Below are 12,252 nucleotides of genomic sequence, written 5' to 3'. Positions count from 1 at the left end.
GAGGAGTGTTTATTGAAGCACCACACATGTGGCTTTATGTTTTGGCACACTGTTCACCAACTTTTGAGTTAGTCATCTGCGAACACCCCTCCCTCTAGCTTCACTATATAAAAAGGGAGAAACCTTGTTAGGCAAATCATCGCCACCTGTCCCTCCAGCCTCCTTGGCACCACCCACTTGAGCCTAACTGCCCCAGTCCTCCCCTGCAGCTTAGCTAGCGATCACACCGCCGCCACACATACCTGTTGATTTCAGGCAGTAGAACCTGTTCTCTAACAATTAGAGATCTCTAAGATTAGTAGTTCAGTCCCAGGTTCCATCTGCTCTTGACTAGGTAGTAAAAAGCAGTATGAGAGCAAGTCCAGTTATCATTACCAAGAAAGAGACACAAAGCTAATTTTACAGAACAGAGAAAGATGAGGCAGAGAGCAGGAAGAGTAACACATGGACAGTAAAACAGACAAAGACTCAACAGTATCATTAGAAATTACTCTTACAAAAATAACAAAATCAAAATGGGAATTCAAATCTCAAACAATAAAAAAATAAATGAATGTAGAGCACAAGAACAGCAGTAAAATCAAACAAAAAAGTGCCCAATGCCAGGGACTGTGACCCACATTCAGATTCATACATACCCTGTCAAACTGCAGATACATTGGGTGACGAATGGGACTATTTCACAAGTTTTTCTCTGAAACCAGGAACAGGAAATGTTATCACTTCTGTTCTTCTGTGCCAGAGAGCCTAATTTGAGCCTGCAGAGAGAGATGCAACAACACATTTCTTCACTTTTAACAATCCTGATTTTTATGCTTCAGTTTGAAGGTAATTACTCAGATTTTCTTTTCTTACTTTTGTGCTTGACTATGTTGCTATGAAATATGAACATTTAAATTGTTGTAGCCATGAGGAAAATTATCATCAATTGCCAACACAAAATGACAACATCTTTGTATTCTTAGATTTTGGACCTTAATTTGATCAATTCCATTGACTTTAACCGCAACAGAAAACTGAAAAGGTTATGATCCAGCGCTTCACACAAAGCAGGGCTACTGTAGATTCTGCTATGCACATAGCAATCAATTAAGTGTTCATTCTAGTTGAATATACAGCATATTTCTCTTGTTTATTACTGTTTTTTCTATTGTTTATTAATTATTAATTGTAGAATGAAATCTGCATATCAGTGTTAGAATAATGTTTACATCTTCAGTTGGCTGAGAGGTGCAAATGACAGGATAGAAGCTACTAGAAAAACACTGATCTTTTCACAGGTCTTGATAGGGACGATGTAGAGTTAAGAACTTTATGGACAGATAAGATTTTTGTAGTTTTGCCTCTGTACATCAGTACCAGTGGATTTTAATTCAAACAGTCAAGATGTGATTGCAATGCTGACTTTTGGCTTTAATTTAAAGGCATCTTATAAAAATTGTGCATTAACTGTTCAGAAATCATAGCTGTTTTACACTTTCAGAGGCTTTGTAGAGGCAATTGTACAATTGACTGGCAAGTGGTTTCATGGCCGGGGGAGACTTTTTTTCTTTCTTTTGTATCTCATGACGAATAAAACAGATAATATATATTAATTTGATTCAAACTGTTGCTTTCCACTGGATTTCTAAATATGAGGCCCAAATAGAAGAATGGAAGTGATGGAGGACATCATTAGGCAGAAAAACAGAAACCTGTCAGAGAGCTGGTAAAAACTTCAAGGGCATGCACAGTTCAGAAAAAAAACTTTCAACAGATGAAACCATGATATCCTTAAACTTATGTACATTAATCGCACCAACCCAAAATTATGGTAAAACGTGCAGTAGAGATGCCAGTCCACCTGAGTTTTTTCATATCCCATATGCCTTGCCATGGAGTTTTAGAGCCGACGGCGATATCATTTTCTGGCGGCTTTTAGAAACCAACAACTGGGAATGTCATGACTCACTCTATGAAGTCTATCTCTGATCAGTACAAAATGCTGGTAGGTCAGCGCTGCATCAGGGTGTACCATGTGACCATCAATTTTTATCCATTGGTCAAAGGCTGAGTGCAGGGTGTCATCATGAAATTGTTCTAGTAGGAAATCTCCTGGGGCGAGCAGGGCCTTGCTGTCTCCTCTCCCGGACGAGCCCGTGTCACTGCTAGGTGCAGCACAGCTGCTACATACTGTTAAAGGCCATGCATCCCCGCACACTGCCCCAGCAGGTTATTAAACCCTGGCCAGTCTGTCCCCAGAATTAAGGGATGCACAGTCTTTCCTCTATGCGTCTTGCCCTTATGTTTAATTTGCAGTGGCACTATGGGATATTTGGGTATGTCACACATCTAACTTCCACCAACTCAGCCTCCAACCTCCCTGGCTGAACCAGCGTTTGTTAGACAAGGGTCTGTGTACAGCCCGTGTCAACAATAGCCTGGCGTGTACCCCCTTGGGACCTTACTGGATCCCTGTACGTGCCTCCTGAGCCAGGGAGTCTGTTGGGACTTCAGCAACACCAAACACATGGCTGGCTTCCATGAATGGGCACTCCTGGTGGAAGTGTCCACGCCCAGTCTTGACCTACAGGTCCTCTAGCTGCCTCCCATTCACAACTGCCTGCATCTGCCCATCATCTGGGCCACCTGAACTGGCTGCGGTACCTGTGGGTTTGACACGTCACACCTGGAAGTTGGGCACCACTGTAACACTCGTTACCAGAACCCCAGCAGTTTCTGGGGCCTCTTCCTCTAGGCCCCAGCAACTACTAGAAATAGGGAAGGTGTGGTTAGGATGATGAAAATCAACTGCGCCAGCAGGCCTTCCCTGGCACTGTCCATTGAATGCACTACTCCACCCCTCCCCTGCAGCTGAGCTGCAAACCACATCCTGCCACAGTAGCGTTATTCATTTGCCAAGTCAGGCATCTGATCTCAACCCAACAGAGCATATTTTTCCATTATTAAAAACAAAGCTGAATGCAGAGAGACCCACAAACAAACAGCAACTGAAGGCTGGACTAGCAGAGGATCTCAAAGGAGGAAAAACTGCATTTGTTGATGTCCATGGGCTTTAGACTTCAGACAGCCATTGACTGCAAAGAATTTTTAAATGTTAAAAACAAGTGCTATATTTCAAATTATGTTAGTTTGCTCAATTATTTTCACTAACTCAAAATAAGGGGACCATATTTATAAATGGCTGTAATTCTTAAATTCTACAGAGAAATACCTGAGCTGGCCAGCGGATTCAAACCCAGGACTTTCTTGCTATGAGATATACCAACATCATACAGGTTTTATATACATGGTCCCCTTATTTTCAGGGGCTGAAAATAATTTAGCAATATAACATCATTTGAAATGTAGCAATTGCTGATGATCACAATATCATGCCACCCTAACTTAAGCCTTCAAGTAAAAGTCAGAAAAATAAGTGAAGGAACGTAACCTACATCACAGAAATGATTATGAAAAAAAAAAAAAGAAAGTTCAAATTAGCATGAGTATGAGAGGTTCCTATTAGTCTTATAGGCTGTGGGCAAAAAAATGAACATTTAAGTTTCCTGTTTCTTGGTATTGATTGATAGGTAAATACATGGATTCAAAGAAAAAAGAAAGTAGAATAAACATGTTTATTTCTTTGCAGCATGCATCAGTGAAACCTACATCGATGTTTATTACACACCAGGAAATGATGTCGTTCTCCCCTGTGATAACACATCCTCATTGAACTCATCATGCTCCATCATTACGTGGTTTTATAACAGAGATAACTCTGAGACAATAGAAATGGTTTGGAATGGCGCTATTATGGAGAACTCAGCTCAAGCAGCCAGACTGAGTCTGTACAGTAACTGCTCCCTGGGCATCAGGAACATTGTTGCTGAAGATGCTGGCCTTTACTGGTGTTGGTCTGGGAACACTACAGCCCAGGATACAATTGTGGGTCTGCATATTTTGAACAGTGAGTACTTAGACTGTAATGATTCTGAGCTTGGACAAATCTCATATCCTTTTCTTCACTTTGACTCTCCTCCCAAACACTACAGTTATGTTCACTACATTTTTGTCTTAATAAATTAACTGCGTACACAGAACATTCAGCAAGCAGTAACTGCAGACTAACAAACTGTGAAAGAGGCGAAGATTTGACCAAACATCATATAACAGTTTTAGTTTGGGAATTTAAAAGGTTTCAGATTCATGCCGACCTCTGAAACAACAGATTAAAAGGGAAATCTCACCAGTGAATCCAGTGAAATTTGTTTGAAATGTGGGAAAAGTTCTGAGGACCTGTTACAGAGTTTTAGATTTCTTTTATCACCTGTTTTCTCTCAGTTGCAGCATCTCAGACGCAAAACTGGGATGGATACATCACATTAACGTGCACTCTCTTCAAATACTCTGACTCCCAATTGTGTGGCGAGAACAGCATCGTCTGGTTGAACGAAACAGGAACTGTGCTGCTCGGCAGTGGTGCGAGGGACATTGGACCGATGTGTGTTTCTCTTTTGACTGTGAAACCTCAGAGGGCCCACAACAAAACATACACCTGCCAGTATATCAAGAACAACAGTGTGAAGATAGAAGCTCACTACACACCTATAGGTATGATAAGAAGCTTAAATGAATTTCAAAATAATCTGAATTATGCACTTCAATAAATAAAGCTTTGGTTTTATTTGTAGAAGTAATTTACTGTAGTTTCCAAATGTTCAAACATTAATTTGACCAGATTTTAATAATAAAGTTACAAAAGCATGACATTTTTTTGTACTGTTTTTCATAGAGTACACAGATCAGTTTCCTGTGAGCTACATCATGTGGACTCTTCGCATTGGAGCAGTGATCCTAATGACTGCAATCACTGTTTTTGTCCTCAGAGACAGAGATGAGACGATTTAGATCCTGATAGAGCACTGATAAACAATCTGACATTTGAATCTAATTGCTGTGCTCTCTGCCTTTTCAGGATGCAAAAAGCCACTTGAAGACATAAGAGTGAATGAAAAAAAAAAACTCAAAAAATTTGAAATTTATATCACGTGTTCTTATTTCAAAGTAAGCTTTGGACACCAAACGACATCTTTGTGTCAATATGAGCACTTTACTATTTGTGTCAGAGTTAAATTAGAGATTGTTTGTCTCTAATGTAATAATCATACTTCTCAGCTAATCCCTGAACTAGGACTGAGTTGCACTCACCTGGTCAGAAAATGAAATGATGAAATGCTCTTTTGTATGAGAGCAGAGCCTGAGGGCCTGAGAGCCTGGGTTAGCAGATAAAGATAATAACCACGCTCAATCCCTGTTATTTCTGACTTGGATTTTTGGTTTTGCCCACCCATCTAAGACAAATAAACCTGACCTTGCTTCACTATATAAGAATTTCCATTTTAATAATCCCCCACATTTCTTCCCCATCTGTGGTAAATTATCCAGTCATTCACCCCGGTATTGTTACCTGCCTTTGGACTGTCACAATGATAAGGATATGGGCTTTTGTTCACTGCAGTTTCAGTTCTTCTTGCTGAATAAAATGTAGCAGCATTGCACATTGTGAGTACAAGAAAATAATTATTAGAATATAATGTGTTAAATTTGCTTAGATAAGAGGGTCCAGCAGTAGATGAGAGGAACAGGGAAGGATTTGTCTGTGTGTTTTAGTTTGGCTTAGCTGTAGGCCTGAGAGTGTGTAATTGTTGAGGGACAGGAATTTATGGACACTGGGGGTCTGCCTGTCATAAAAGGAGACAGGAAGCTACAGTTGGGGATTGCTGATGCTTGTACCTTTAATAAAAACTCATAATTGTTATAAACTTAGAAGTAGGTTTGCAGGAGACTCTCCACACGCTTATCTGTAACTGTAAGACAACAAGGGGCCAATGGCCCAGTGGATGCAGAGTGGGGGTCTCAGTGTTTGTAATCTGTTAACTCTGTTTTGTATGTTGTCTAAAGGAATTTGGTTTAGCTTGGGTGAGGAGATTACTTTTATGACCGGCAGGAAGTCACACACACAGTGCTTTGGCTGTTACGACACACCCACACCTACATGCACACTCACTCACGTGCACTCACATGGACACACGGGTATGTGCACACACAGGCACTCACGTGTTCGTGTATACACACACAGACACAAGTTTGCAGCACACCATGGGGGTTTTATGATAGGGTCGCTTCTACAAAGCTATGTTTCACAGACAAAGGAGGGAAGATTTGCAGAGGGACACTGGCCTTGCACATCTCCTCTTCTAGAAGTGCATGCTTAAATGAAGATGAATAAAGATTAATAAAGGTTTTTGTGAAAATGACTACTGAGTCCGGTGCCGTCTCTGGATGCCCGAGGAATAAAAGAACCGGGGTGAAACTGATTTCGTAACAACATCTACACAAAAGATACCAAATTAAGGAATTAAAATGTTATGACTAAATTTAGGATCTTGTGTTATTTAAATGGTAATTGGGCAATAGTAACTACATAACTTCCTCTGAAATTCTGCCTTTTAATTCATAAGAAATAGGAAATGGCATCACCTTTTCTGATGTAAAGCTTGTTTACAGAAATCCAGCGACAAATGTCTTCACCAACCTTTTATAGAAGACTGTAGGCGGCCCAATGAACATAAGCTTTAATGCAATACTGATTTCATCATTAGGTTCTTTTTCTTTTGTAATGTCTGAATAATTTCCATTTAGAAATACACAGAGACCCCAACAATTAAACACTTGGTGAAAATGAAAAAGAAAATCTCCCTTTTCCGGCTCTACAGGTTTATTTATGATTGCATTTAATTATTAGTTTATTATTAGTGGCTAAACCTATAGACTATAGTGTAACATCTTGTTTTCAAATGGGTCCACATATGCTGTCTATTAGTTTCTGCTAGGGCTGCCTTGCTTAACGTATAGGTGTTTCCCATTAAGTAGCTGTTGGTAGAATAAAAGCACTGAAAAGTACAGCGGTACTCAATAAAGCCAAGTTATGATTCTTAAGCTTTAATATTTGTCATCACTTGAACAAAGTAATTCATAATAATTCCCCTGGATCTTCTTGCTGTGAGGTAACATTGCTACCTTGATAAATCTTTACGTTATGGCTTTGAAATATCAAATTTACAATTAACATATAGTAGATATTAGCTAGTTAGGTAATATCTATATTAGATAGATATCAACATTAATCTGATTAATCTGCATTTAAAAATATGATGGATCATTTTGAGGATAAACTCCAAATTTTTGGAAAAAATTGTACTTAGAGAAAAAAAAAAGTGCTATACTCTAGAAATCTCCTAAGATTAAATGGCATTTGCCCACCTCTAATTCTTGTTTTTGACATTGATTTATTTTCTGAATTAGTTTACAACACCTTACCATGCTTCCAGGATTCTCCTCATAACTATCCATCCATCCATCTGCTTCCACTTCTCCTTTTCAGGGTCGCAGGGGGTGCTGGAGCCTATCCCAGCTGTCATAGGGCGAGAGGCAGGGTACACCCTGGACAGGTCGCCGGTCTGTCGCAGGGCTAACACACAGGGACAGACAACCATTCACACTCACATTCACTCGCACATTCACACCTAGTGGCAATTTGGATTATCCAATTAACCTATCCCCACAAGCTGCATGTCTTTGGACGGTGGGAGGAAGCCGGAGTGAACCCACGCAAACACGGGGAGAACATGCAAACTCCACACAGAAAGACCCCGGCCTGATGGTGGAATTGAACTCAGGACCTTCTTGCTGTGTGGCAGCAGTGCTAACCACCGTGCCACCGTGCTGCCCTATGTGGCAGATTATTGAACTGCAATAATCTGATCATACTTGTTAAAGTACAGCCAAATTAAGATTAAAGTTAAATTAACCTATTAAGATCCACCAGGAGACAGTGACCCATTGACCTGTCAGAAAGACAAATGAGGGTTATGGTTATGTTCACATTGATCCTTTCATATTGAATTTTCACCTTTATAGATTCCCCAAAGTTTTTTTTAACAGAAAAAGGGTAAAGAGAAAATGCACAAACTGATAATTGTTAGAAATGCAACATATTGTAGTTTCTGAAAGTATTTTTGTTGACCTAAAATGGAATTTATGATGTCAAAGTTCTCACCCAAGAGCGGAGTTCTGTGTATTGATATTTATGCAATCTAAACCACTGTGTTTCTAATCAGAACGAGCCAGAGGAGAATATCATCTACGCCACAATTGACCACTCCAATCAAAAAACTCTGAAGTAAAAGGTAAGTTTGTCAGTTTTTTCCTACAATAATTATGATCTTATCTTAAATTTTCTTTGCAGCGCTATATAATAGGATGTATTACAAAGCATATATTTATCTTCAACTCCTCTGATTTCAATCAGTGAGTTGTTTAAAAACTGAATAAAAAAACTGAACTCAACATCAAAATCTTTGTAACGATCTGACTTATGTAAATGTTGTGTGAAGCAGGTCAAAAACGAGGAGGCGGTGACTTATTCTGCTGCGAAGACGAAGGCAGAAACTGACCCCAGGAGCATCTACAGTAACATCTGCTAAGCTTACCAAAATTAAATCAGAGGGAATAAAACCTCTCATAATGTCAGTGCTATCTACCCATGCTGGTTCGGGTTTTAGCACCACCACAGGCAAGGTTATTATCGTTAACGAAAACTAACGAAATAACGAAAACTAGAAGTGAAAAAACATTTTCGTTAACGGAAATAAAAATAAAAACAAAAAAAGGAAAACTAACTAAAACTGTAATATGTGTTCACAAAACTAACTAAAATTAACTGAATTTATAGCAAAAATGTGTTTAGTTTTCGTAGATGTGTGTGTGTCATAGTCAAGGGTGAAAATGAAGTTTAGTTTCCAGATTTTTTTCTTGCTATGTCTCATTATGCCAGCAGGTGGCAGTATGTTAGTCGAGTCGTCTGTGTTGCTGCTCCGTCCACGCGCAGAATCATGTCAGGAAAAGTCGGGAGAAAGCGCCAGAGTCCAATTTGGGATTACTTTGAATATGACTGTGTTTTGGATAAAGCAAGTGTCTTGTAGTGGAAAGAGACAAATTATGAGGGACATTTCTAAAGGGGAAAAAAATCCCACAAACCTTAAAGTGCACTTGAAAAGCTCACACAAGAAGGCTAACCTAGCTTACCTTGAGAAGGTAAGGGAGCGCACTCAAACCTCATCCCCAGAAAACAGAAGCTAACCCCAGGCAAGGCAGCGTGATGCATCCCGAGACAACAGGACGGGGATATCTACATAACTGTGTGAGTCAATTGCCTTCAAAAGGTTTATCAATTCACTTGAACCAAAATTACGAACACCCGGTGCTGCAAGAGTTAATAGTCTCATTGGGGCCAAGATATAAATTTTATATTTGCCTGGTATCAATGGTTGTTCATCTGCCTTTATTTATTTATTTAAAGAACCCATAGGTGGGAATGTGAGTTGTCTGTCTCTGCGTGTTAGCCCTGCGACAGACAGGCGACCTGTCCAGAGTGCAGGGTATGGTAGCTGGAATAGCAACATACCCAAGGATAAGCAGAAGAGAATGACTGATATGATGAAACTGGGATTTTGTTGCACTTAATTATTGCAAACACAACTAAAACTACAACTGAAACTAATCAAAACTAAACTGAAACTAAGGATTTTCAAAAAAATAAAAACTAAACTAGCAAACAATTGGTAAAAACTAATTAAAACTGATATAAAATTGAAAATCTGAAGTCAAAACTAAATAAAAATAAAAACTAATGAACATTGCAAAACTATTAAAACCCTGACCACAGGCACCAACCACTTTGCAGCCACAGCTGAGTGCAGCAGCTTCAGCAATGGAGGTACTACCTTTTTATCCCAGTAGAGCACTTTGCTCTTAGACTGTAGGTTTACTTGCTGTTCCTAGAGTTTTTAAAAGACCCCTGCCATTTTAGGATTCAGGAGACAGACCATCTCTACATTTTAGATCAGGCTTAAAACCAATTATTTCTGTCCCAGGTATCAGAAAAAACAACCACAAAAAACAACAACCCAACACAGAACTTCAGAAGCACAGTGCCGAAGCTCGGTTCATCTGGTCAAAGTCACGTGATCAGTGATATCCAAAGCTCAATTCAGTATGTCACCTGATTCAATGGTTTACGAGGAAGTGAATCATTGGCGGGATTTGTGATGTGTTTAGGTATGTCCATCCAGAGATAGCGAACCAGTGTGTGACTTAATGACATGGAGCCAGTGAGGACTTTCGGCCTGTTCATAAATAAACAACAAAAATAATAACCTTATATCTGTTATGTTTGTATCTGTACAAGAATGACAACACCACGGGACAGAAGTTTGATACCATCATGGGGAGGCTCGCGGTTCTCCAATGGGAGATTGAGAGACCAGTGTCGGAGTGTTAAGAACAGCTTTGAAATTCTCCTGAGCTGCTCGCATAAAAGAAAAATCAACAACATCAACATGCGGACACCACGGCGCCAGCTGCACGGGTCCAAGGCTGGAGCCGAACAAAAACTCCCTGATAACAACTGTGTGATGACTATTCTTCCCATCCCATGCAAGGCCACATGGGTTGGCTAGTAGACTGTTTACTTAGCCTGATAGGGTGAAGGACACTGTCTCAGCTGAACTATGGACACGCACACACATACACTTACACTGATAAGCACTCACACATCCCCCCTCCCCTTCCAATGCCTTCGATGCTTGTTGCCTCCTGGGAACACGAGGCGGGTCTGGGCCCGTGCTGGTGAGTCGGCGCAGTGGCAGGATGGCTGCTGTGTTGCCTGGGATTACTCCTTATCCCCTACCCAACCCTGTTGCTGGTCATGTGCTCTATAATGTTGTACTGTGGACATTTATGTGCTTTCTGTGCAGAGGAGTTTTTTTGTTTCCTGTTCACATGCTGTCCTCCTGTAGCCCAGCATGAGTAGAGGTCTCTTTTTTTCCTCTTGTACTTTTCCCATTGTAGTGTACATTTCAGTGTTTTTTTCTGCAATGCAACCGTTCTCTGACTTGTATCCCCATGTGATGTCTGTGTTGTGTGTGTAAGGTCGGGGGGCGGGTTCATTTCACTGCAGGGCAACCTGCATGTGGCGAATAAATTTGAACTTGAACTTTTTATTTTACCCAGATTAAAAAAATAAATTAGAAATACATTATACATGTAAGTTATAGTATTTTATATATAAATGTATCTGTCCACTGGTTAATCACATAACTATGTGGGGGCAGAGACCTCACACCACAAACATACTCCCAACCTAGTATATGACTGTGTTGTGTATTATTATACATCATTGATTGATTTATTTTTAATTTATCATGTTTACAAATGTCAAGTAGTCACAGTACAAATGAGACCACATCATTTTACATGTTTAAACAAGGAAGGTTTATTAATTAATATTCAGATAGACATAACATTATTTTGTTTATATGTGATATTTTAAAAGAAGCTGTCAACTTAGATCTGTAGAGTGAACAATCATAATGAAAAAGTTGATTTTAATTTATAGACGCAAGCCGCACTTCATATTTCTGACCACCAGATGCTACTAAAGAAGACTGTGTTCAAAGGTTTAGAGTAATGAGCCCCTTTTGAATACACACTTCAATCCTTCAGAAAGCTTCATTTGCCCACCACTAGCTGCCCGTCCCTGAGACTGGTTCTGCTGGAGGATTGAGCATTCATCAAGACTGTTAAAGGGATGCTTTTCCCTTCCCACTGTCGCTAAGTGTTTGCTTATAGGGGGTCATCTGATTATTAAGGTTTCCTTTTGATATTGTAGGGTCTTTATCTTCAGGTGACTGTTGTGAATTGGCACTATATACATAAAACTGACATGAACTGTATTATACAGACACAGTGTGAGACCAGATCAGATGACAAGGATATTCTGCTGTTGTGGATCCTTGTACCAATGTCTAAACACAATGCACACACACACACACACACACACACACACACACACACACACACACACACACACACACACACACACACACACACACACACACACACACACACACAAACATGTACAAAGCCTCTAGCAAATATTATATTTAGAGTTTAGCAACATTTTTTTTGCATTTAAATTTAATAAGTCTCACAAAATAATAATAGATCAGTTAGGACTGACATCATTGTTTTGATCACACCTGATGAATATCTTGTGATTTGTGACCACACTTGCCTGAGTGCTTCTCAGTTCTCAGAAAAACAGAAGCGGCATCATTTGTCACACCTCTAAAATAGTATCAGCATTGC

General features: G+C 39.8%; 1 protein-coding gene across 6 annotated transcripts; it reads left to right on the top strand.

Moving 5' to 3' along the window:
* Window positions 1-662: 662 nt before the first annotated feature.
* LOC309689033 (uncharacterized protein) lies at window positions 663-11,476 on the top strand. 6 transcript variants are annotated; one of them, XR_014271229.1, is made up of 6 exons: window positions 663-828; window positions 3,632-3,949; window positions 4,324-4,593; window positions 8,163-8,231; window positions 8,442-9,244; window positions 10,292-11,476. XR_014271229.1 is itself a non-coding variant. In XM_082505174.1 (5 exons), exons 1-4 carry the CDS (start codon window positions 714-716, stop codon window positions 8,198-8,200), a joined length of 741 nt encoding a protein of 246 aa, XP_082361300.1. In that variant the 5' UTR covers window positions 663-713; the 3' UTR covers window positions 8,201-8,231; window positions 8,442-11,476. The 6 variants fall into 6 exon arrangements, 4 of the variants coding, with proteins under 4 accessions (XP_082361300.1, XP_082361301.1, XP_082361299.1 ...); XR_014271230.1 differs by having other exon boundaries at window positions 9,978-11,476; XM_082505174.1 differs by having other exon boundaries at window positions 8,442-11,476.
* The last annotated feature ends 776 nt before the right edge of the window (window positions 11,477-12,252 follow it).

Source organism: Aulonocara stuartgranti, assembly GCF_965226115.1.
Source record: "Aulonocara stuartgranti genome assembly, chromosome: 15".
Taxonomy (NCBI): domain Eukaryota; kingdom Metazoa; phylum Chordata; class Actinopteri; order Cichliformes; family Cichlidae; genus Aulonocara; species Aulonocara stuartgranti.
Note: the sequence above shows the minus strand (reverse complement) of the source record. Positions and strands in the feature narration are given on the sequence as shown.

Coding starts and splice junctions, on each gene's coding strand:
- LOC309689033 (XM_082505173.1), top strand. CDS start 714: ATGTTATCACTTCTGTTCTTCTGTGCCAGAGAGCCTAATTTGAGCCTG. Junction 829..3,631: donor TTTTATGCTTCAGTTTGAAG/GTAATTACTCAG, acceptor ATTTCTTTGCAG/CATGCATCAGTGAAACCTAC. Junction 4,594..4,774: donor AGCTCACTACACACCTATAG/GTATGATAAGAA, acceptor TGTTTTTCATAG/AGTACACAGATCAGTTTCCT.